Source organism: Gobio gobio (assembly GCF_949357685.1).
Source record: "Gobio gobio genome assembly, chromosome: 12".
Lineage (NCBI taxonomy): Eukaryota > Metazoa > Chordata > Actinopteri > Cypriniformes > Gobionidae > Gobio > Gobio gobio.
Genome location: NC_137105.1, coordinates 24019495 through 24046204, shown reverse-complemented (window position 1 = coordinate 24046204; position 26710 = coordinate 24019495). Strand labels below are relative to the sequence as shown.

The window sequence follows — 26710 nt, the reverse complement described above, 5'->3', positions numbered from 1 at the left end:
ACTTCCTCTATATGATGCATCCCAGAAGAGTCTCTGATTGAAGGAGAGAGACGGGGGAGGGTTTAAAATACGTGGGAGAAGCCATTCTAGCAGGGGGAGTTTGCCAGACACGGAATAGAATCGATATTTCATTGAAAATGGACATGATTGATCACGCTAACTCAAAACTCTCTTGCAAACAACGGAGGATTTTTAGTTTTTTCCCTATTTTTTCGTTGTTTTGGATTAAAAAGTGGGATGCATTTTGAAGAATGGACTCTTACACAGAGATGTATGCGGGTGTTTATTGGATTCGTCCGATCTGATCTGAACGACAGGAGATGAAAGATGAGTAACGCTGATATTTTTCTAATGTTTACATGGCCGGTCCTTTAGTGTTTCATTTAACCCTTTCCTCTCTGGTGTATTTATTGCAAAAACAAGTTCAGAACATGAATCTTGAGTGTTTTAGCTTTCAAATGATGCATAGTTTGTGATAGTTGATTGAATATTTTGTATAAAACAAAAGTAGATAAAAGTACACACCCCCCCACTTCCGTCAACCCCCCCGTCCACGAACCGGTGCGGGTTAAGAAGTTAAGTGCCTTTTCTGGGTCTTGGGAGTATTAATGTACTGAATGCCAATGGAGGCCTATCTGAAGCCTTTCTCAGCCATCAGCTTTCAACAAAAATATCTTAATTTGTGTTCCGAATATGAACGGAGGTCTTACGGGTGTCGAACGACATGAGGGTGAGTAATTAATGACAGAATTTTCATTTTTGGGTGAACTAACCCTTTAAGAACAGGAGCCCAGGTTAGCAGCTGGAGCTTGTCAAACAGTTCAGGCTTGGCTTGTTTAGCTCAAGCCAAGCACAACCTTGAAGTGACAAAATAAAATAGGTTTAGTGGCGTGTCCCAATAAATCAAACTGAGAACAGTCATGAAAGATCTGACTGTCAGAAAGCAATACCAAAGAGACTGGGGTTAAGCCACAGAAATCACTATTAAAAGATTAATTTTAAGGGTTCAGAAAAGGCTGCTGGAGAATACGTTTTCCTGCAGAGGCGCCAGTGATGCTGGATCTACAAATGTGAACATCTTCACAACAAAGCGCTTGTAGTGGTTTGGGAACTGAAGACCAGAAGATCCAGCCACCGGAACCAATGTGGTCAGGTAACTGTCATCCTGGTAAGGGCATCTGGAAGGAAAAAGAGGCAGTCAGAAATGGCTTACTTCACACTAGATGGATAAAGACTGGCCCTACTCACCACCCATTGACCAGAAGGTCCCACTGGGGTAGACGTCGCCCAGCAACGTCCCAGCATTAGGACAATGTTGGGGTCAGTCCTCTCCAATGCGCACCTCAACATACACAGGTTCCCACAGGACTTTTGTGACCGAATAATCAGCACCACTGTAGTAGGACGAGTACGCCTCATCCCCTGAGGAATACCGGCATTTAACCAGAAACTGCTACAGCCTGGAGTTTTAGAAAATACATGTGTATACTTGGTCACTTACCTTCTGCACAGCCTTTGGTGACACATTGACCATTTGCCAGCCAAAGCTCCACCCTGAGGGGTCCAGGAGCAGCTACTAGTGGAGGTGCAGGAACAGTGTTGACCTCCACAACTAGAGCTTCCACAGAAGTAGCAGAGTACCTACACTGGAAGAGAAGCCTGGACAAACAGTGCATTTGTAGCATTTGTCAAGCATTAACAAATATGCTAAAGCATAAAATCACTTACTCAAAGAGGCGGTCCCTTGTGATGGAACCACGTGGTCCAACACCCACTTCATATGAGGAGGTTATTATGTTTTCATACACCACATATCCACTATCCTCCTGCAAATAGTAATTGTTGGCATCCAGTCCATTCTAAGCCATGCAGAGCCGAACCACAAGCAGCTACTTACCATCACCACACCTTCATTTGCTATATATCAGTTCCCGGTCACAAGCACAAGCAGTGACAGGGAACTGATATATAGCAAAGGAAGGTGTGGATCCCACAGGACTGCAAGGTGGGTCGTTTCCACCCAGAAGACGGACTGAATCCAGGCTCAAGCGAGGTAGCGTAACATCTCCAGCAACCACTACCACAAACTGACCATCTCTTATACACTGGAACAAGGTACAAGAGCATGTTAGTGCGCCGTTTGTTGTGAGGTTTTCGTGCAGTGTACAGGGGGAAACGAGAGGCGATAAACCTCTTGATCGGCAATTGGATGAATTTCTGGCATGTCAGAAATTCTGGTCGGCCCTCGTGAGGTTATCGCACAGCTGAAGCTGTAAGCGGTTATCAAATAGCAGCAATTTATCAAACTGTTGTGTATGGAAGGATATCGCAGACAATTTTCAAAAGGAGTTGCAAATTGTATTTGCAATTGCGTTTTCAATTTGTGGACGCATAAAATGTGACAATCCAAACGCAATTGCAAATCGCCCATTGCCATTTGCATTTTCGTTTACGCAAATGCACAATGACTGCCAAATTTCAAATTGAAAAGCAAAGTCTGTTTGCAATTGCATTTCCAATGTCTTACAAGTTATGACCCTGCCACTTTGTAATAGCAATAGAAAGTCACCTATTTGCCCTTTCATTTCCTCCGTGTCCTGCCTCAACCTGCACAAAATTCAAATGGAATCGCAATCCCCTTTGCATTTGCATTTCCGATGCCTAACACAGTCAACTGTCAATCAGGCTTGAGGGCGGGGTTTATTGATGTAGTCAGGAAGTAGGCCACGCCCTCAAGTGGTGGAAAACGGGGGATTTGGCTATTTTTGTAATAAAAACCAAGTTTAAACTCTTTAGTTCAAACAAAGTCAAAATGCAGAACTGATTGTATGTTCACCTGCAAAAAAAAAAAAAAAAAAAAAAAGCAAATAAGAAAAGTGACATGACAAGTGAAATTGAATCTATTGATCTATAAGAATTGTTTGGATGAATTGAACAGTTATTTGAGTTGTTTCAAATGAATCATCTGTTTGAACTATAAGAGTTGCCAGGCTTTGAAACACCCAGTGTTTGTAAATCAGTTTGCGCCTTAATATTGAAATTACTTTTGTGAAAATTCAAATCTGAGGTGTTACAAGAGGGTTTTGAAAGTGTTAAACATTTGAAGGTTTACCAAGAAAACCAGAAGTTTCAGAGAACTGTTTATTTTCATTTTTGTTACTTTTTGTCATTTCATCCTATTGAAAGAGACCCTTTCCGGAAAAATACAGTTTCCTAAGGAAAGGAAAAATAAATTAATAATTGTTAGAAGCAATACAGTTGAAGGGTTTTTTTTGTTTGTTTTTTTTTACTCACCTTGGGGTAGGGGAGTCTCACTTCCTCTATTAGGATTAGGTGGATGGGGATGTGAATTTCAGTCTACTTTTCATCACATGCACTTCAGGGAGCCACCGTGCTGACATACTCACCTGAAGCCCACACTACCCATTCCTGTTATATTTCATACAATAGTGTAAGGTAAAACATATACACATAACGTTCATTGCAATACAGTTGAAGGGTTTTTTTTGTTTGTTTTTTTTTACTCACCTTGGGGTAGGGGAGTCTCACTTCCTCTATTAGGATTAGGTGGATGGGGATGTGAATTTCAGTCTACTTTTCATCACATGCACTTCAGGGAGCCACCGTGCTGACATACTCACCTGAAGCCCACACTACCCATTCCTGTTATATTTCATACAATAGTGTAAGGTAAAACATATACACATAACGTGCATACTGAGACTCAAAGCGCTGGAGTGGGGACCAGGATCCTTTTACTTTTAAGCCTTCCAGGGTAACAATTTAATTCTCCCCTACAGGGCGGGATTTACAGTCTCGTTATATAAGTGACACACAGCTGTGATGATGATTAGTGTCCATGGGAACAGATGAGTGGCAGGAAACAAAGACAAATAAACATGTGATTGATGAAAACAAATGAAAGACCATGAGAGTGAATGAGTGCAGATAACCGTGAGAGAACTATGGTAATGCATCTAGTAAGTCGATTTTTAGAGCGTCAAGGGCGTCAATTGGCCCATTTTAGGAGGGCTTTAGAGTGTGCACAGATCTGCACTTCGGATTCTAACCGGAAAAAGTAGACCATCTGGGTATCTTTGGAATACTCATTTCAACACTACGATTTGGAAGATAGGCCTAATAATTCTCATTTAGAATGCTACTTAAGACATATAGTATGCGAATTGGGAGCAGCAACTCTCACCAATTTGTTTAAAGCCACAGATTTGTTCACTAATGAAACACCACTTTGTGTTGCGGTTCAGCTGTGGCTTTCGTTGGAACTATCATTTCATTGCAAAATAGAGCAAACAATACTGTATTAAAAATGTATAAAATGTATGTCACTTAAAATTACCCCTTTTTTGTTGAACTGTTGTATAAAGTCAGTGTCACATTTGCAATCATGTCGATATTCTGGAAAAATATAAGGGCCAGGAAGGATGTTCAAATACAAGAATTGAATTACAGCAAGTGGCCGCTGGACAAGCAAAACATAAGATTTATTCAAATTCTGAACTGATAAATTGCATAGAAAGCGCACAAAAAGCGGTCCCTTTAAAAACTGTCACTCATCTTAGTTCATTGGGATGACGCAATCTCACCTAGTTCCAATATATATATATACAGTGGGGAGAACAAGTATTTGATACACTGCCGATTTTGCAGGTTTTCCTACTTACAAAGCATGTAGAGGTCTGTAATTTTTATCATAGGTACACTTCAACTGTGAGAGAAAAATCCAGAAAATCACATTGTATGATTTTTAATAATTAATTTGCATTTTATTGCATGACATAAGTATTTGATCACCTACCAACCTGTAAGAATTCCGGCTCTCAAAGACCTGTTAGTTTTTCTTTAAAGGTCCCATGGCATGGCATTTTTCTATAATTTTATAGTGTTTCCTGAGGTGTACTTATATTGTTAGTATGATTTTTACATCATAAAATGTCATAATTTAGAAATAAAAGGCATTTTTTCTATACTGCTGTTTGCCCTGTGGATGAATGCCCTGCTTCAAAAGGCGTGTCTGCTGTGAGACTTCAGTAAAAACGCCCACTGTTGTGATTGGCTGACATCTTTGCATTTGAAATGAGCGGAGGGGGCGTGGTTTAACGAGGCACGAGCAGGCATGAGCAGGCACGAGCTACTGCCAGAGAGATGGATGGACCTGTGTTCACTTCTCATCAGTTCTCTCAGCATGTCTCAGTTCAGGGTGAACTGTTGTAGTTACTTGCATATACTTCAGGTTATTGTTTATTTCTAGTCGGAGGGACTGTCACTCATGTCAGAAAGTTAGTAACTTTAGTAAATTATGGATCAGCGCTGACTCGAGACGCGAACCGTTTAGAACGATTCAGTCCGATTTGGTGAACTGGTTCGGTTCACTAAAAAGAACCGATTCAAAAGAATGATTCGTTCGCGAACCGGACATCACGGAGACGGAGCGATTGCTAACAAAGTTATTTATAGTAACTACTGAGTTATGAGAGCGCTGTCTGTCAGCGCGAGTTTATTGTGTTTGTATCTGAGAGTTCTGAATAAACACGAGTCCCAGTCACGCCGAGTCCGTCTTCATCATTATTCTACCAACTTTGTAACACATGCAATGTACCATTACAGCGAGATGAACGAGTTAGTAAGTGTTGAGTATAGCATTATTTCTAGATATGTTCCAATCATATGAAAAGCGTCAGTGACGCGCATTGAGTAACGTTACACAGCGCAAACAAAGACACAACAGCAGTAATCGAATGTAATCCAGTTTATTGTGGGGAAAGCTGGCTAGCCTAGCCCAGATATGCTCACGCTTACCCTCCTTCTGCTTAATCTCACGCCGCGTTTGGTGCCTCCGCTGTGGGCCAGATGCAGTACTGGGGGTCGGGGATGTTGAAGGCCGAGCTTCGGCGTGTGTGAGGTTTATCTCTAAAGATTTGACTCTGCTGGTGTTGAGCAGAAAATACTGTATGCACATTTAAGAACAGATAGACGCGACGAGGACGTACAAAAACACTGACTCACAAGATAGAAAACACCTTTCTGTCGGGAGAGAGAGAAGCCGCAGCGTGTGCACGAATAATAAATAATTAGCTACACATAAGAAATCACTGATCACAGATCAGAAGGAACTGAAGAAAGACTTCTGTTTTCATCTGTACATCCAAACACTGAGAAACTGCCAGCGTTCACTCGTTCACAAGTAATGATCTCTTGAGCGCTTGCAAGGGCGTGCCAGATTCTCTGGGCGGAGGAAAGGGAGGTAACCGTTCCTGCTTGGACGTCAAACCAGGAGACTTCAGGATTGGCTCGGCTGGCCTGTCATTTTCTCAAAGGCAGAGAAAGACAGCCAGAACTCGGGTTTACACCGATCAACATTTCTATCCACTTGGGGACAATATTCAGGCTAGGGGAACTCATATTAATGTTGAAATACCTCATAAAATGAAAATTTCATGCCATGGGACCTTTAAGAAGCCCTCCTGTTCTCCACTCATTACCTGTATTAACAGCACCTGTTTGAACTCGTTACCTGTATAAAAGACACCTGTCCACACACTCAATCAAACAGACTCCAACCTCTCCACAATGGCAAAGACCAGAGAGCTGTGTAAGGACATCAGGGATACAATTGTAGACCTGCACAAGGCTGGGATGGGCTACAGGACAATAGGCAAGCAGCTTGGTGAGAAGGCAACAACTGTTGGCGCAATGATTAGAAAATGGAAGAAGTTCAAGATGACGGTCAATCTTCCTCGGTCTGGGGCACCATGAAAAATCTCACCTCATGGGGCATCAATGATCATGAGGAAGGTGAGAGATCAGCCCAGAACTACACGGCAGGACCTGGTCAATGACCTGAAGAGAGCTGGGACCACAGTCTCAAAGAAAACCATTAGTAACACACTACGCCATCATGGATTAAAATCCTGCAGCGCACGCAAGGTCCCCCTGCTTAAGCCAGCGCATGTCCAGGCCCGTCTGAAGTTTGCCAATGACCATCTGGATGATCCAGAGGAGGAATGGGAGAAGGTCATGTGGTCTGATGAGACAAAAATAGAGCTTGTTGTTCTAAACTCCATTCGTCGTGTTTGGAGGAAGAAGAAGGATGAGTACAACCCCAAGAACACCATCCCAACCGTGAAGCACGGAGCTGGAAACATCATTCTTTGGGGATGCTTTTCTGCAAAGGGGACAGGATTTCTCTGAAAAACAATGCTACAGCCAGTTATTCTGCTCTGAAATGTTCGTTCTGTGTCAGAATGTTTTTGTTTTGGTCCGTGCAATAATGCACGTTGCCAGATTATCCAATTGTACTTCGCCACCACAGGTTGCCAGTTGGCGTAAAAGACAGCGTAGTGCAGCAGCCATGGAGATCACAGATTCAACGCAACCTAAAAAGCCTTGCCATCGATCTAAAAATCTAAAAAAGCACACTAAAACGTGGATAAGGCAACTCATCAACTTACAATATGCAAGTCTCCTCGCATTCCATTGTCAATTGCGCTCATTCCTGTTGTGTGTCCTCAAACTGGCAACCCATGTGAGTATCGAGTCTAAGGAGGATGGGGCGGGGCAAACTGTATTTTGAATTTGAACTGCAGTACCCATTTCAACCACTAGCTGTCATTCTTACATACAGCACCTTTAATGAAGCTGTCTGCATTGCAAAATGAATCTATTATTTACATAATGTCTACATTTTGTTATACTGAGAGGATATGCGAGCATACAGAACTCGCACTTGGCAAAATCTCTGGCTTTGAGGTGAGTGGATTTTAACTTAAACACATCTGATTGGCCATTGCGTTGATGAAATTAACAGACAACATGTTTGTGATTGGCTACATTGCTCAAAGCTGCAAAAACACATAATGTAAATAGATGTAAACACAGATGTAGCTATTGGACCTTATGTTGTCCAATATGTGGTTGTGAGTTGTGGTTGTGAGTATGTGGTTGTGAGCCAAAGACAAATTTCCACCTTTGGTGGACAATAAAGAAATACAATACAAATTTGGTTTTAATTTTATTTTAAGGCAGGGTGGAATAAATGGATGGCAAAACTCTCCTCTCTTGTGTCCCCTCTCTGTCACCTCACATACTCCAAGGGGTATATAGTTTGGGAACCACTGATCTAGTGGAACAACAGTTTGAAGAGAATCCTGCTGAGAAAATTAGATCTTAGAATGGTAGTTGACAAGAAGTGCTTTTGGGAGGTTGACACATTCTGTGGTGTGACATGCTATACTAAATCTTAAACAGCATTTAGCTAATTCTTCCATAATTATTATGCATCTTTTTACATGGGTCTCTGGAATACCTGAATTCGTATTTGAATTGGTCAATTGCAACATTCTGCAGTTTCATTTAAAATCAACAAGCCAAAATCAATACTTTGACTGCTGCAAAAACTCTCCCACACTGTTGTCATTTTGTGGCTCTAACGTCTCACCTTTCGTGGCTCTAACATAGCACATAACACTTTCTTTTCTTCTCACATCATAAACAAATGTGGTAAATAGTTATACGGTGGGTCCTGATCAGCCTGTTTGGGTTTATTTTGTGGTAATGAAGTTAACCTGACTGTTAAAAAAACTTTTATAAAAGTATAAGGTTCTGAAGTTCTCATTCTTCTATTACTTCTTTAGAAAACGTCTGTGTCTAGCTTTTCTGGCTGCGTGCGGAGTCTCCAGCTGAATGGCCGCTGGCTCACCTCTGCCTCCAGCAGTTTTGGGGTCACACCCTGCTACGAGGGCCCCTCTGAACCAGGGACATACTTCACTGAGGAGGGAGGATATGTGCTGCTGGGTAACATACTATCCATCTTTATTACTCTCCCTCAATAATCCCTCAACCAAACACATAAAGTGTCCAGCATACATATGAATCCTTCAGCAGGGTGTATCATAGGATACACCTAATGAAGTTGGTTTAGATCATAACCAGAATGTGCAGAGCTGTCTAGGAAAATGGTTGCTGTTTTAAAGGGGTGATGAATTGAGAAATCAACTTTCCCTTGAGCTTTTGATATATGAAAGGTCATGGTAATATAAGAATATCCTGTAAGTTTCTGAGCTGAAAACTTCCTTGTCAGTCAAAGTAGTACTGAGTGTAGTGAAGCACCGCCTCAACAGAAGAAGAACAACGCCTGCTTCTGTAGCCCTGCCCACCAACTCGTGCCACAAACATGACAGCTAAGAGCAACATAGAGCTAAACCGCATCGAATTTCTAAGCAGTAAACATACAACATAAGCTTTTCAGATTCAAATTTTTAAGCATTCGGATTCCAATATTATGAATGCATGGATTAACTTCATTTTTAATGAATATCCAGCTCCCGTGGGGAAGACATTGCACGTATGTTCATTTAACTACGGAGTCATTTGTAAACAAGAGACTGGATTTGCAGACAGGATGAGATTACATGAACGAATGAAGCAACACACTAATGTGAGTAAATTTTTTTTTATATGTGATAGTATTGCATTGTTATAGATCGTTTGATATCTATGGATTATGTGTACGTGTCTAACAGAACATACCTTAGCACGCTGTAACAGGCTGGAGAATACTTTATTTGTGGTGTTCTTGGTTCATTACTGTCTTGAGGTGCGTTGTTCACTCTCTTGACTCGATATTTGAAGGCCGTACGGTTTGCGGTTATATCGATCGGGCGGGCCAAGTAACGTTAATAAAAAATATCATTCCAATCAATCGCGGTTGGATGAGGGATGGATCATTGTGTTTGTTTGATAAAGACATTTTGCAAGCCCTGGCTGTGGGCTGTGCGATTCATTCCGGTTGCTGTTTGCCACACGCTGTCACTGACAGGGGGACCAGAAGCTTATTAAATATGCAAATCTTATCCAATCCTAGCCGTGGGCGTTTACTTCCAAGTCTTCAGTGCGGCACGCACATCAAAATCTGAGCGTGTCTTCAGAGAGCCTCAAAACCAGGGCAGAAAATAGCCTATTACTTATTCATTACGATGTTTTTGAATGTAAAAACTACGCGAACGCAATAAGTTGATCTCAGACAACAATATAAATAAATTTAAAAAAAGCCAGTTCATGACCCCTTTAAGCTCAAGTATAAATTAAGTATATACAGATATGGTCATAAGTTTACATACACCTTGCAGTTTCTGCAAAATGTTCATTTTAAAGGATCATGAAAACTGCATATGGTCTTTAAAATAAATAAGAACATTTACACATCTTCATAATTTTCAATAGTTTTCCCCACCGCATTGTGTTGCTAACTTGAGCATCAGCAAATCTTTGAAGTTTTTGTAATAGATGTGTTTGAGTCCCTCAATTGTCCTCACTGTGAAAAGATGGATCTCAGCATCATAGAGTCACTGTGGGATAGGGTTCATGCAAAAGAAATTTAAAAAAAAAATATGATAATGTGCAGGACCTGGGGGATTATTTATTCAAGAACAATGAGCAGTTTAATTTTTCAGGACAAACAAGGGACTCATGAACAACAATCACAAAATGAAATAAGACTAAGCATGTTTTGCTGGTGAGAACCAAACACACACTAATCAGTACAACCAGTTTGAACCAGCTTGAATATTCATGCTGGTCTTGTACAAAAATACCACAAAAAATAACCAACTAGCAGCCCAACACATAAGTGAAAGCCAGAGAGAGACAGAGGCTCCTGTGTGAGAAGTGGAATGTGATATGTCCCTTATTGCCACACTACAGCGATCTGATTGGTTGTTGCAGACGTTGGGGAAGATTTAAGGAGTCCTCAAGGTCTTGGGAAGCACAGTTGCAGCTGTTGAATGTGCATAGAGAAATTTCACGCCCTGGTGTGGTGTTCAGGGGGTTACACACGCACATAACTCTGCTAGGCTTAAGAGGACACAATTCCAGCATACAGAGCTAAACAGCTGAATAGAATCAGATGTCTCCTTGTCTGAATGTATTAGCCATCTTGCGGTTAGAATCTAATCCAAGGATAATATGCTGACATAAAGTATATGTTCTTTTTCTCCTGACATGCAGATGACTCCTTCAATTTTGGCTCAAGATTTAAGCTGGTGATGGAGGTGCGCCCTCGTGTGGAATCAGGAGTGCTACTGCATGTCTTCACTGGAGAGAAGGAATATCTCACCCTGTACATCTATCAAAGTCAGGTCTGAAAATCCAATCAGAGATTAATTATAAACATCTCATGCTGTATGATCAAATTTCTGTCCATGAAAATATCATTAACTTAATCATCACTAACTAAGCAGAGCCAAATGATTACTGACTAATTGTACTAGAATAGCAAATGTTGCCGTCAGCTACGTTTTTTGTTAAGCCTTTGTGAAAAATAAATTTAGCATACATTTTTTAAAAAGAGTACTTAATACACAAACAATATACTTTAAAGCAACATTCCACTATTTTTGCTAATTTTCCAACACCCCTAGAGTTAAACAGTTGAGTTTTACCATTTTCGAATCCATTCAGCTGATCTCTGGGTCTGGCGGTAGCACTTTTAGCATAGCTTATATAGATCATTGAATCTGCAGGAATGAGAGTATAGTTCCTAGCCATATCGGCCTAGAAAATCACAACTTTTCATTTTCTGTCAGTCTTAATACATGATGTAACTTCCTATTTTAAATAGGATAAATATTGAAACTCTTTTGGTCATATGGTCACCGCCAGACCCAGAGATCGGCTGAATGGATTCAAAAATGGTAAAACTCAACTGTTTAACAAGTTGGAAAATTAGCAAAATGGTGGAATGTTCCTTTAAAGTATATTATTTGTGTATTGAGTACATCATACATTGTATGTACTTCATACAAGAGATATTTAATAAGAATAGTGTGATGTCATGTGATTGATTTGATGGGGTTTTATAGGTGGTGGTTGTGGTGAATAATGGAATCCGTGAGTTCTCCACCTATGTGTCTCCTAGAAAAGAAATCTGTGATGGAAACTGGCACAAGATCACAGGTAGAGACTTAAAATCCATAAACTTTATATGGTTATAATGTATAATGTGTGCTTTTCTTAAATCATCAAACTTTCTAACAAAATTATTTTAAAAATGTTACATTTTTAAACTACATTGTACTTTTGAATTACATTACTTTTTCTTTCCAGCTTAGACATTCTACAGAACAATAACCACTCATTAAAGATTAGCTTAGTTGTGTATAAAGCTCACTTGAATTTGTTGTAGATAATTGCGTGACGTTTTGGTGCCTTGGAATCCTGTCATGTCACAGACAGGCAGCAAGTGCAGTGCCATCATTAAGCATTGTTGCTCTTTCCAGTGATCAGAGATGGTACCATGGTGCAGCTGGATGTGGACTCGGAGGTGAATCACGCCGAGGGGTCTTTCAGTGAACCAGCACAGAGCTCCAGCGCTGCAGTGTTTATTGGAGGAGCCCCAGGTCAGTCACCACTGTTCAGAGACAATGGCCACACATACAGTGATACATTTTCATTGGGTTAGATTACAACATATCAGTAGACATTCTAATTCATTTTTGATTACAAGGGTTTTTAGTGGATATATTTAATCAGTTTCACACAAATGTCCTATTACTGTGTCTATGACAATATGCCAATTGTTTTATCATTTGAAATATAAAGTTTTATGTTTTAAACATTTAGCTTGAAAGTGTGTGTTTAAAATCCAATACTTTAAGTGTTCAAGTACTTTTGGGGCAACTTTTTGTAAACCAGCTTACAACAGCTTTAAAGGTGGTGGTCCCATTTTATTGTAGGTGTCTTTAAAGGTACACTATGTAACTTTTGGCCCTCTTGTGGTTAAAAAAACAACAAAATAAAACAGCATGCATTTTGCGGAAGAACTCTGAAGACGTTACTATACCCATTAATAGACACAGTACTTGCTTAAAATAAATTCAGCGCTACAACAATAATGAAATGACCCTTCACAATAGATAATGTTTTACAATGAACTCTGTTAGAGAGCTACATGGCAGTTTATCTGTTCAGTGAAATACCTTACTCACCTGTTGAGTAATAAAAAAGCCATCTCCTAGAGTAGTAGGAGATGGCGTAGTAGTACGCCATATCTATAGAGTAGTATTGCACCTTTACAGCATTTCAAATCCCTCAGTTCTTGTCGTCTCAGAAAAGAGTTGATTCTTATGATTCAATAATGTTGATTATTGTTTTTTACGAGCTCTGTCATGTTCTTTTTTTGCCAGTAGACTCTCCTCTGTTCTGCGTTTGTTTAAAAAGAGTGATTCCCTCGAGATTTATTAAACATTTGCTCCGTCAACACTCGTTATGACAGCTTACCTATGCTATTCTGACACCAGACATGGATGAAAGTAGCAGGAGCAACTTTTCTCTATTTACAGATATTAAAGGGGTAACGCATAGTCTGACAAGCCAGACCCACATCAAGATGTTGGGTCTGGAAACTCACCATTGACAGGGCTCAATCCGAGGGGCAGGATAAACGGTTGTCTTTCAAATTCCCTCTGCAGGCAATTGGATAGCACCATGAGCGTTACAACCAACCAGAGCAAAGAAGAAGGTGAAGCCGAGCTAACGTTAGTTGATAGACTTTCGGCGTATCCGGTCGGCAAAACTTCGAACACATTTTCTTTTCTTAAGAATGACTTCAGTGCCGTTCTTTGTTCTTTTCTCAAAGAGTAGCACGCAGAACCTCTGCAACTCTGCCGTGACGTGCCGTCATTATGTTAAGCCCGCCCACCGACTCTACACACGCTGTGATTGGCCTAACCAGAGTTTGGTTTTTCCAGCTCTCAGGTCTACCAAGAGTTGCTAGACTACACTCGCGGCAAAATAAATGTTCTGCCGCTAGGGTGCGTCTAGATTTCTAGGCTAACACACACAGTTTCAGCCAATCTCATTTATCTTATCTAGTATCTATAGAGTAGTATTGCATCCTTCATATCTCTGACGAGTCTTTCGTTTTATCATATTTATAAAACACAAATACTCTGTACCATTTTTTTTTTCTGAAAACAGCAGAACTCGTCGAGGAGTGCAGTGGGTGGAGCTAAAGAGAGCACACACTCACACACCTATGACACACACACAATACAACCCCTCCCTCGATAACTTTCCATTTAATATATGTTAGTGTTGTTTTACATTATATGCACTTACACGCCGATTGCCAACTAAACAGAAATTTGATGCAGTTTCACTCACTGCCTGCAGTTTCGATTAAAATTTGTCATTTTTGTTTGCTTTAAGTTGTACTAAAATAACTAAACCTAAAGACTAACTAAAAAATGAAGAAAACTTTAAATGAAAATATAAAAAAATAAAGTCTAATTTAAAATATTAAGAAAGACTATAATATTATATCAATGATACTAAACTAGGTGGGAAACGGTAAGGTTTAAGGGTGGGTTAAGGTGTAAGGGAAGGGCCAACAGTGTAATTATGTAAATACAGATGTAATTATATACTGGTCATTTTTCAAATAAAAGTACAACGTGAAATAATGCAATTATCAAATGATTATTTTAAATGTTAGTATATAGTAGTTAATATAAAGTGGGTCCAATTTGGCTCATCCAATCAGATTTTAGAGCTGGAACTGTGCTTCTTTAACTCCTGAGCATTCTTAATCTGAGCACAATGTTCTTTCTTTTAAAAGCTACTGAGTGTTCATTCCCACCGCAATGTCAATAATTGTTGATTATTAATCTCAGAGAGAGTTTAATCAAATCATCTTGACCTTTTTCTCTTCTCCAGACTCCACACTGACTCACAGCCTGCTCAGCAGGAGGGGCTACACAGGCTGCATGAGGAACGTGTCGGTGAACGAATCTCCTGTGAGCTTCAGTACAGCGGCACTGGTCAGCGGTGCGGTCGGTGTGGCCACCTGTCCTGCCACTTGAGTGACGGCCACCACAACAGAGATTACCTATGTCATTGTCTCTAACATGCCTCTTCAGCATCATTTATAGCAATTCTATCACTACAAAATATTTAATGAATGACTAACGAGCTGTTAAACAGAGCACTGCAACATTATGTTAACTTGATACTAAATGTTCTTAAATTGAGGTATATGTAATATCTATAAAGCCTCGTACTTTAAACAAATTTGCACAAAATATTAACCAAGCCATACAGTAAGAGAGCGAAAGACTATATAGTTATGATACTAGAGCTAAACAAAGACCTTCACTCACTGCTTTATCTGAATACTTGTTTTTAATAAAGCTGATGTTTTCTAATATTTGTTTTGTATCTGTATATGGGTTTAATAGACAATGTGTGTAATTATGAAGATGATGTTGAATTCCTGTGAAATATCAACTGCACATGCTATAGGCAAAGTTAGAACATATCAACAAAACCATTTTAAATGTGATCAATGAACATAAATTCAGATTAATTACATATCAATATAAAATGGACTTTCGTGTAAATATTAAATTCATATATTAAAAACAATACACTTTTAAACTTTTATAGATCACTTAGAAGTGGACGAGGAAATAAATAGTTCATTGTAAATAATTGACTGACTTTCTTATATAATATGAAAGCGAGGTTTATATTTCAGACTCAAAGACATAAAAACACTATTTCTGATTGGGTTGTTGTATATTAATGTTAAGACAAGATTGTGATCAAAATATTATTTATATAACAACTATATGGCCTTATTCATACACTGCCGTTCAAATGTTTTTGATCTGTAAAATGTTTAATGTTTTTTAGAAGTCTCTTATGCTCACCAAGGCTGCATTTATTTTATATATATAAAAACAGTAATATTATGAAATATTATTAAAATGGAAAATAACAGTTTTTTATTTGAATATATTTTCAAATATAATTTATTTCTGTGATGCAAAGCTGAATTTTCAGCATCACTAGTCAGTGTCACATGTTCCTTAAGAAATCGTTTTTAACATGATGATTTGCTGCTCAAGAAACATTTATGATTATTATCAATGTTGAAAACAGTCGTGTAAAACTTTTTCAGGACTTTTTGATGAATGGTCAAAAACTTTTGAATGGCATTGTAGTTCTCATTATTGCTACATTTAAAAATAAGAAGTGTAAAATCAGGATAAAACCATCATTAAAAATATCTGCACAGGCGCCAAAGAATAAATAATAACCTTCTAAACACAAAAACAGTCATATCAATAAGAACAAGTGTAGACCTACACTTATCACTTAATACATGTTTTTTTAATCAACTAAATACAACAAAATCCAGCTTTTTAATTCTTATTTAAGACATTCTTGGAAAGTACAAACAGGAGGCCTGAAAAATCCACATTTGTGGATAAAATGCTTAGAGGAAAACGGTAAGCGGAAAAACTACAAACAGAACAACAAAACTTCCTGTCGCGCTGTGTACGTCATCAACCGACGACGCTTTTGACTCCAACGCGCGAATCTATGCGCGAAACGCTCGCTGTTTCTATAGCAATTTTAGCAAAAACAACGGAACAAGCGATAACCTTTACAGATAGACGTCGCTTAGACAGCGATGGTTTAACACATTTCAATGTAATTTGAGGAAATGGCATGAATTAAAAAGATGACACAGTCCATAGTAGTCCAAGGTAAGAGAGTTAATTTTTAATGGTCACACTTCGCGTTATTAACTTACATGCGCTAGATCTGTGGAAACAAACCGCTGTTTTTGCTGGTGAGACTAACTTAACTGGGTGACTTGGTGTGCCAAATTGACAAATATCGTTACATATAGTTTAAAGTGTTTCCTGGATTCATATTTACAAGTATGCAAGGATCCCCTTCCATCCCAAACTAGAAGTGCACCACCAGATAATCATGTCCTACCTGGAAAATAAGGTCAAGCTATCATTGTTGCACGGAAAAGGTGGCTTGATGTCCCTGGCCAAGAATTTGTCTACCTCTTTTTTCCCAGTTGGTCAGTGTGGGAATCAGGTGGGCTGCCGCTTCTGGGACCTCGCACTCCGAGAACATGCACATGTCAATCAAGTAAGAAATGATTTCTGACACTATACAGCTGCTTTTCAAAATACTTGATTCGTATAATTATTCTTGCATGAAACTACAATAACTTATATGTTGCATACAGGGCCGTTTCTAGGCATAGGTGAACTAGACGTTTGCATAGGGTCCACTTGCTGGAGTGAGAGCTTCGGTGCCGCTGTTAACATTTTAACATAACGACACTGCATTTTAGGTTGAATTCTCCACCGGCTAAATATGTTTAAGCAGCTGAATATTAGCATGACAATTATATAATTTTTTAAAAATATAATTTTAAAAAGTAGACCAAACTAGTCAGGGATGTAAATTAAATGTTTTAATTGGTAGCACTGGTGCGGAGCACCACAAATAAAATGTTTATTATATAATACAATGTTTGATTGTGTGTGTGTGTGTTTGTTTATATTACATTTTACTATCATTGTATCCTCACAAGGATAGTAAAACCTGAGATCACCTACATTGTGGGGGGACCAGCCAGTGGTCCCCACAATGTAAATGGATTCATAAACATACTAAATTATGTTTTTTTTTTTTTAAATGTAAAAATGCAGAATGTCTCCTGTGATGGGTAGGTTTAGGGACAGGGGCAGTGTAGGGGGATAGTATGTACGGTATAAAAACCATTACATCTATGGAAAATCCCCACAAAGATAGTGAACCAGACAAGTGTGTGTGTCATGTGCAAGTAAATCGGTCATTCATTTGTCAGAATAAAAAAGTTGCTTGTCTGGAAAAAATAGGAGTTTTGTGTTGTAATCATTTATTCTGAAGCAATATTATCACCAGTGTTCTATCAGTTCTATCGTTTTAAATCTGTATTTTTTTAACCTTAAAGGTAATTTCCCCCAATCTGTGCTTCATCTTTTATTTTAAATTCTTAAATTTGATCAATACATTCAATTAGAATAATAAGACACTATAGGGCTGTTGCCAATCATATTAAATCATTTACACTGAAAAATTAATGAGTCTTAATGAGTCTTTGAGTCATTCATTTAAACGATTTGTTCAAACGGCCGATTCATTCAAGAATGAGGCAGTTGTTTATGAATGGGTCATTGAATCTTCGAATCAAATGATTTGTTCAAAATGCTGAATCATTAATGGAAGAATGTTGCTGTGAGACACGCTGTGGTTCTGCTGTGATCTTTGTTTGGAACAATTTTCGCTCCTGAAACAGAACAGAACAGTCAATATTGCTGTGACTTGATTTTAACTATTGATTGAACTGTTGTTTGAGAATCAATGTCACATTTTCAATTGTGATGATATTCAGAAAAACAACACTCTTGGTCATCATGTTGCTTAACTGTCATATGTTAAAAATATAAACACTCTACATTTGGAAATTTTACTCATTTGTTTTGATTTCTCCTCGAACCTTAACAGCGCAACCTTGTTACCGTCAGTAACATTATAGTGTGTACAACATTATTATCCACCATCAGTCGCCACTTACACTAAATGCAATAAAATCAGAATCATTCTCACATTTTGGTGATTCCCTTGTTAATTTTTGTTATTGATGTTTTAATCAGGTTACTTGTCCGGTCGGGCAAGTAAAATTCTCTTTCACTTGCCCCTTCTCCAGCTCTTTACATTCACGTGGCAACAGAGCGCAGTGAAAGGGAGTGATTGACGGCTAATATTATACAACCTAAAGCCTGCTTTAACCCCTAGGAGTCTGAGCTGTTTTGGGGCCCTTTATAAGTTTTGACATGCTCTGACATTTGTGTTTTTTTTTCAGTTGCTTATAAACACATTAATGGCAAAAGTGTAATTACACTGTATTCAGCACAAACTGGGCTACCATAATATGTGAGCAACATGTATGTACATGCTTGTATTTTTGAGAGAAAAATGTTTATGCACAGATTTTTTAAAATTTTAATTAAGGCCTCAAAACACACAATAGATATGTGTTCCCAATACTTTTGACTCCTGTCTGTATTTTTATAGAGTTTTTTCTTTAAACTGATGTGAGAATCATTGAGCCTACTCATTCACATAAAACAATACACTGATTTAAAAATTGTAAGACAGTTTCTCTTCACAAAGCCAATATGCAAGGAGGCGTGATATCTAATGAATAATGATGAGATAACACCTGAGATAACAAAGGACTCGCATTAATGAGCTGCATAATGAATGAGCTTCAGGTAGGCCTATGTGACAGAGAGCAACAGAGCAAAGGAAATATATATTTTTTATTTGGAATATGTTTATTTTATTTGGAATGTAATCAACAAAGGCCTATTATATTTTAAATGATCAGAAAATTTGACTACACAGCAAAAAATGTTCTTCTTATTTGGTATTTTTTCTTGTTTCCAGTCCAAATATTTACAATTCTTAAATCAAGATTAATTTACTAGATAAGTACAAATTTCTGGGGGGAAAATCAAAATGAAGTGAGTTTTTGCTTAGTTAACTTTATTGTCCCCAAGGGGAAATTCTGCTTATTCACAGTGCAGAGTTGCTTCATAAAGGTAGACCAGATAACTTAAAACAATCTATATTCTCTGCCACAACAATTTATTTAACTATAATTTATGATTTATGACACCAATTTATTAAAACACAACAATTAGCTAATGAGATTAAAACCATGTTTTTACTCCAAACTGACTTTATATCACAAGTCAAATGTTTTAAATAACCTTGTGAGATCTCATTTGGCTTTGGATCAAAAAATCAGACAGAAAATATGTTTGACAATATTCTGTATAATTATAAAAGCTTGAGTAGCATTGCATTATAAATATAATCTATTATGAAAACACCCAACATGGTATAAATAACACAGATAAGCCATATATTGTCGCGATTGTGTGTTTATTATCTTCAAACCTGTCTGCCTGCATGTTAGAACGATTTCTGGAAGCTGTTTATGTCAATGTCACATGGTATCTTCTTCATACGTGCTATATATGGACTACATGTGCACGGAGCACCCTCTGGCTGCCAGTATGAAGTATGAAGAGTTTTTTATGAATGAGAGCAGCTGACGCTCTTATTACAATCTTTAGAAGGTACCGACGGTTTTCATATTCATAACTCCTGACACATATTAACAAATTACGGTCACTATATGTCTTTGAGAATAAAACAGAGGTCAAAAATGGAAGCTTGAGTCTTAGATCTTTTAAATGATGTATAGTTTGTCAAGGTAATTACTTACATCTGACAGTAATTTTGAGCTAATTTAAACAAAGAAAGCTTCAGTGCGCTTTTGTGCATGATGTGTTTGTTTGAGCTGATGTGTGTGTGTGGGCGTCGCCTGAGTATTTGAATCTCAATAGAGCGCGTGCTTTGTGGGCGTGGTCGCATTAGTGTATAATGAGCCGCTCAGGAACGACTAACATCGCTCCGCTTTCAAACGGATTACATAAAAACAGAATATTTGTTTTTGATTTGGTTTACAGTGTTTAAAACCTGACATTTCAGCGTTTCTTTAGACATGTGGCTCATGTTTGTGAGACAAGTATTCACTAAGCTAGAGGTCATTTTCTGAAGACTATCTGAATGAACGTCTTTGACAGAGAGGCTGCAGATTGCGCATCATGTTTGATTTCTTTATTTTGCAAAAAGCACAACAATTTGTTTTTATTGTGACTACTAAAAAAAAAAAAAGAAACTCAACAGATTATAATGATGTATAACCAGGTGATATATTTCTACATTGAAAATTTTTTGGCGGCCGCCAAAACAAATTTTTGTCCCGCCAAAGCCTTATTTGATCAGTTATTGTGATTTATGAGTGATGTAGAACAGATGACTGCTGCACTTGAGTTGAGTGACAGAGAGAACGACCAGTGAGCTCCTAGCCCGCTCGCACGCTCTCTGTCTTCAAAATAAGCATTCTTAGCTTTCTAATGTTTCACATATTACGTTAATCAAAATCAAAAGGTCGGAAGACCGAATCCATGTTGCATGTGGCGCTATCAGACGTCTTCCTTTAATTACCGCTGGGTGTGAAATGCGTTCAAAAAACATTGACTGATTCTCTGACCAGCTGACATAAAGCATACTTTAAATAAACAGGAAACAAATCCCATCCGGTAATGAAGTTTTTTTCTGTGTGTTGACAAATCTTTCGCGATGTTCTAAAGACGGGATTCACACACAACGCGTCTGCTAATGTCCGATTCGCGACCTAATGACTCCTTTGAACTGAATAATTTTAACGACCGGTTAGAACTGATCTGTCCAACACTGAACTCACGAATCAGTTTAATCAGTTACTCAGAACAACACCTGAAATGAGAACACAAGTGTGCTTACCCAATTTAGCAAGAGTGGATAGTAAGAATTATTTTTAATTATCAACAGTCTTTCAGCTTATTTATGTGGACAATGTGTAGTAAAATAAATAGCCTAAAATCATTTAGTTTAGACTGGAGTGAGGTGAACCCAGAACAAATTTGTTGTTAGCTAGCTGATTGTATATGGCAGAAAATTGTATATGGCAGAAAATTAGGCTATTTGTTCATTTTTTTAATACTATTTTTTAATATTGATATGATTACCAAAACAATTATCAGTAAATAGTGTAAAAATGAGGAACAAAAACAAACATCAAGGTATCAAAATAAGATAAGCAAAAGTTACAAACTTTCTTTGCATTTATTTCAAATTTATTGTCAGTATTGCGCTTGCAGATCAAGTGGGTAGGGTATTTTTTTTTTTTACCGTGTGTGTGTGTGTGTGTGTGAGTACGGAGCCCGGCACGTCACCTATAGGAGAAAAAAAACCAATCCGTGCCGACGGTTTTGCAATCCGTTCCCTCAGTTTATAAACCGTGATCACGAATTCTTAAACTGTTCCCTCGGTTTAACAAATCGTGCCCACGGATTAATAAACCGTACCCACGAATTTCCAATCCGTGCGCTCAGATTTTGCAAACCGTACCCTCTGTTTTTAAATCCGTACCCACGAATTTCCAATCCGTGCGCACGCTTTAACAATCCGTGCGCACGGGTTTGTAAAAACTTTACTCACGGATTAATTTTAGAAGAAGAACAGCAAACTCCCAGGTAGCCTACGTGTTAACGAATCTTATTGTTTTATTGTGTATTATTCATCAAATTATATTAACTGCAGTGATTCTCTATAAACGATTTAATGAGAATTATGTGCGTCAAAATCTTGTTTAACTGTAATAATCTTAGCACTTTATTATTATTACCTAATAAACCTGGCATTGTGTATTATGACTGACTTTTAATTTATTTGTTCCTCTTTTCTTCTTCTAAATGCATGTAGCCTAAATGCAACAATAGGCAAATAATAATAATAATAACAACAACTATTATTATTATTTATTGTATTGATTTTTTAAAATGTATTTATTCATCACATTTTTAATGTATGACTGTAAATGAGTGCAATTAAAACAGTATGTTTATCATAAAATAATTAATGAATGCTTTATTTAAATTTTTTTTTTTTACAGTTTTAGAAATGTTTGTGTAATATATTGTATGTTATACTGTAATATATATATATATATATATATATATATATATATATATATATATATATATTCTAGAAATGTATTAAAAAGAAAGATGCTTTCAGCCTTACTCAAAGGCCGCGTAAACAAGCCAGTGGGTTCGTTATGCACATTAATCCGAATTTCCGGTGTTCTTATTTAGCTTCTTATTTATTAAATATAGGCTACAGGCAATTCGTTTATGAAACCTTGATCAAAATTAAAATACAATTTATAGAAAACGAAATTCACTTTAAAGAAATTATTTCTGCAAAACAACACTCAATAAAAATCATGTCTGACCCCACTCCATGTTTCCAGACATATTGAGCATCTTATAGCCTATCTTACTCATGCTGACAAACGTGCCCGCAAATTCTTTAATCTTTATCATTTTTGCAGGTTTTTTTACCACTTCGTTATTTTGGCTCGCAATTTCGTTTGTTGGAAATATGAACTGAATTTAGAAATTAAATTTGAAATTAAAAACTTTGCGTTTAATAAACAAATATAAATTTTTGAAGCGTTTGGAGTCGAGTAGGCTAAATGCAAAACGTAGCCTATTTAGATTCATAGTTAGGCTATATGTTTAAATATTAGCCTATTATATTATTGTTTTAATTGCATATGTTGATGATGAAAAGTGAACAGCATGAGTAAGATAGGCTATAAGACGCGCAATATGTCTGGAGACATGGAGTGGGGTCAGACATGATTTTTATTGAGTGTTGTTTTGCAGAAATCATTTCTTTAAAGTGAATTTCGTTTTCTATAAATTGTATTTTAATTTTGATCAAGTTTTCATCCACTAAATGGCTGTATATTTCATAAATAAGAAGCAAACCAAGATCGTCGGGAATGTATTGACCTGCGTACGAACCCTCTGGCCTGTTTCCGCGGCCTTTGAGTAGTCTAAGCCCGTCTTTCTGTTTTTAATAAATTATTTGAATATATGTCTTAATTACAGTAGGCCTATAGATAGGCTAGTTATGATATTTGTGGCTGCACCGATCCGCCATAAGTCACGGCTCTGCAAGGCACAGCGACGTTCATGGGGCGTATTGTTGCATTTAGGCTACATGCATTTAGAAGAAGAAAAGAGGAACAAATAAATTAAAAGTCAGTCATAATACACAATGCCAGGTTTATTAGGCAATAATAATAAAGTGCTAATATTATTACAGTTAAACAAGATTTTGACGCACATAATTCTCATTAAATCGTTTATAGAGAATCACTGCAGTTAATATCATTTGATGAATAATACACAATAAAACAATAAGATTCGTTAACACGTAGGCTACCTGGGAGTTTGCTGTTCTTCTTCTAAAATTAATCCGTGAGTAAAGTTTTTACAAACCCGTGCGCACGGATTGTTAAAGCGTGCGCACGGATTGGAAATTCGTGGGTACGGATTAAAAAACCGAGGGTACGGTTTGCAAAATTTGAGCGCACGGATTGGAAATTCGTGGGTACGGTTTATTAATCCGTGGGCACGATTTGTTAAACCGAGGGAACAGTTTAAGAATTCGTGATCACGGTTTACAAACTGAGGGAACGGATTGCAAAACCGTCGGCACGGATTGTTTTTTTTTCTCCTATAGGTGACGTGCCGGGCTCCGTATGTGTGTGTGTGTGTGTGTCTGTCAGCCACCACCGAAGACCATTTTTGACCCAGGAAAAACCCTGATAACACTTGCCTGAATGATAAAAAAAACAACAGTAGGGCTGGGCGATATATCGCATGACATTGTTAGGCGCATCTTGTCAGTAAAGCTGGTTCCTTGATTAGTAGTAAATCGCCATCACCTGCTTTCAGATAGAGCGGCATTTACTACACAGAGCCGTAGTTCACTGACAAGCTGAGCCATATCGCATTAATTATCGCAGGCGATACATCCGTGATAATTAATGCGATATGGCTCAGCTTGTCAGTGAACTACGGCTCTGTGTAGTAAATGCCGCTCTATCTGAAAGCAGGTGATGGCGATTTACTACTAATCAAGGAACCGGCTTTACTGACGAGATGCGCCTAACAATGTCATGCGATATATCGCCCAGCCCTACGACAGAGTTATTTAAGTCTCTTTGGCACTGATAAGAAAAAAAGCAAGCCAATCACGCCGGCGTGACCGCCGACTAGAGGGGATTAAAGTTAAGGACATAAAGATGAAGTTTAATTGGTTATGTGATATTGGTGGACAACGGATTAGCCAACGTTTTGTAGAAGAAAAAAAACGGTTGCACCTCAACAATTATTTGCACTCGCACAAATGCTCCCAAATATTTTTTGAGATAAACATTTGTCTTTAGAGGTAAAATTCCTGATAATCCTAAAAATAATAAAAATAATCCTGTTTCGACACAAGTTTCTCAATGATGCATACATTTGGCTTTAAACTTATTGGTGTTTTCGTAACATTCACTGTAAAATTGTCTAAATTGTGAATGCAACACAAATCGGACAGTATTTATGCTGGCGCAAAAAATCCTGAGCCACTTCCAAATATAGGTTTAAATCATCAGATACATATTCGATATGTAGACATCTAGCCTACATCTAAACAAGTAAAGTACATGTTTACATACTCCTTGCACAATATACATGATCAGATTTTTTGATCTGAAAACATCATTAACTGACTCTTGCTTTTGTCTCTGCAGACAGGAGTCTATGATGAGGCGCTGAGCAGCTTCTTTAGAAATGTTGACCAAAGGTAACTTCTCTCTGTTCTCTTGCGCTCTCTTCTGCTCCGTTCATGTCACTCTGGTTGTCCACATGTCTTCTCTTTGCTGATTCACTTGAGATCTTTTGGGATCTCATGCGTGTACTTATTGTATATTTGTAGGAGAGAGGGTGGAGCAGACTCTACAGGGGGCAGGATCACAGCTCTAAAGGCCAGGGTGAGCACCATGTCAGTTGATGTATTGGGATTGGAGCATGGCGACAGGACTGTAGTATCTGACTGCTACTTTGTATGTGTGTGTGTGTGTGTGTGTGTGTGTGTGTGTGAACTTGAGATGTGTGCGGTTTGCCTTATAGTGCCTAAAGAATGTTACGCCGCTCATGGGGAAAGACATTAACCCTTAAATGCATTCCTCGGGTCTTTAGCTTAGTATTCCTCAATCAATCCCTTTTAAACAATATAACAAGAAAAAAAGAATACAATTATAATTGAATGCCTGTTTTTCCACTAGTTTTTTGTCAAAATTGTAAAGGGTCGCTAACGACCCGAGGTATGTAAGATTGTACTTTTTTTTTCTTCTGCACAATAATAAATGAATAATGACGAAATGAGTACATTGTCTGATACACAAAACCTCAGAAAATTAAACAATAATAATTATAATCTGCAAAACTTGAAATGGCTCAGCTATTTACTGCAGAGCAAGTACTGAACACATTCAAATATTAGTGTCACTGTCACTTGATGATGAATCTGGTGAAGGAAGTTGTCAGTGATCAAACTATTGATGTTGAAGACGTTGAAAATGAGTTTTGAGAATATGTGTGAGATCGCAAATATGAGCCAGATGTTGAATGTAATGGGAAATGAGCTTTGACGAGGACAGTGATGATGGTATAAAACATCTGCTCAAACGGAACCCTTCCAAGCTCCAAAAGGTAACGAAATATGTTTTAATTTATTCTTCTGTAATTGTTACTCTAATATCAGGAGTTTTATATATATTATTGCGACAGGTATAGATCTATCCATGTTAGATATAGATCCGGGTCGCTAAAGACCCGAATATGTAAGAATGTTTGGCGAAACAGTCATGCATTTAAGGGTTAAATGAGCAGCAAGACAGCCAAAATTAAGTAGCCAAAGATGTCAGTATAGTGTACATGGACCAACAATGAAAATGCAAATTTACCTCTCAAGTTCTTAGGGATGCACCGAATGTTCGGCAACCAACATTTTTCGGTCGAAAATAGCAAAAATTACACTTTTGGTGTTCGCCGAATAAGTGAATAGACTGAATAAATTTAACCGAACAATGACGTTTTTGATGACTCGATCAAATATAGCAACCAGCGCGTGTGAGAGAGAGGCCTGCACGCTTCTAAATGCAGCAAACATGTCGGAAGTGTGGAAGCATTAACCCCCTCGAGTCGGCGGTCGGGCCGGTGTAATCGACTCTTTTTTTCTCATCAGTGCCAAAGAGACTCAAATAACTCTGTCGTAGGGCTGGGCAATATATCGCATGACATTGTTAGGCGCATCT

The 26710-nt window shown here is 38.0% G+C and overlaps 2 protein-coding genes across 3 annotated transcripts in view; both read left to right on the top strand.

Moving 5' to 3' along the window:
• Nucleotides 1–15220, top strand: part of lama4 (laminin, alpha 4) — a 186382-nt gene extending 171162 nt beyond the window's left edge. For both annotated transcript variants that reach the window (XM_079831493.1, XM_079831492.1), the window contains exons 36-40: nucleotides 8652–8811; nucleotides 11023–11153; nucleotides 11877–11970; nucleotides 12294–12413; nucleotides 14731–15220. In XM_079831493.1, coding sequence (XP_079687619.1) covers nucleotides 8652–8811; nucleotides 11023–11153; nucleotides 11877–11970; nucleotides 12294–12413; nucleotides 14731–14876 — 651 coding nt within the window. In that variant the 3' untranslated portion in view covers nucleotides 14877–15220. The remainder of the gene's footprint in view (nucleotides 1–8651; nucleotides 8812–11022; nucleotides 11154–11876; nucleotides 11971–12293; nucleotides 12414–14730) is intronic.
• Nucleotides 15221–16363: 1143 nt separating this feature from the next.
• Nucleotides 16364–26710, top strand: part of tube1 (tubulin, epsilon 1) — a 56632-nt gene continuing 46285 nt past the window's right edge. The window contains exons 1-4 of the mRNA XM_079831509.1: nucleotides 16364–16568; nucleotides 16895–16968; nucleotides 25145–25197; nucleotides 25330–25384. Of these exons, the coding sequence (XP_079687635.1) occupies nucleotides 16544–16568; nucleotides 16895–16968; nucleotides 25145–25197; nucleotides 25330–25384 (207 nt within the window). The 5' untranslated portion in view covers nucleotides 16364–16543. The remainder of the gene's footprint in view (nucleotides 16569–16894; nucleotides 16969–25144; nucleotides 25198–25329; nucleotides 25385–26710) is intronic.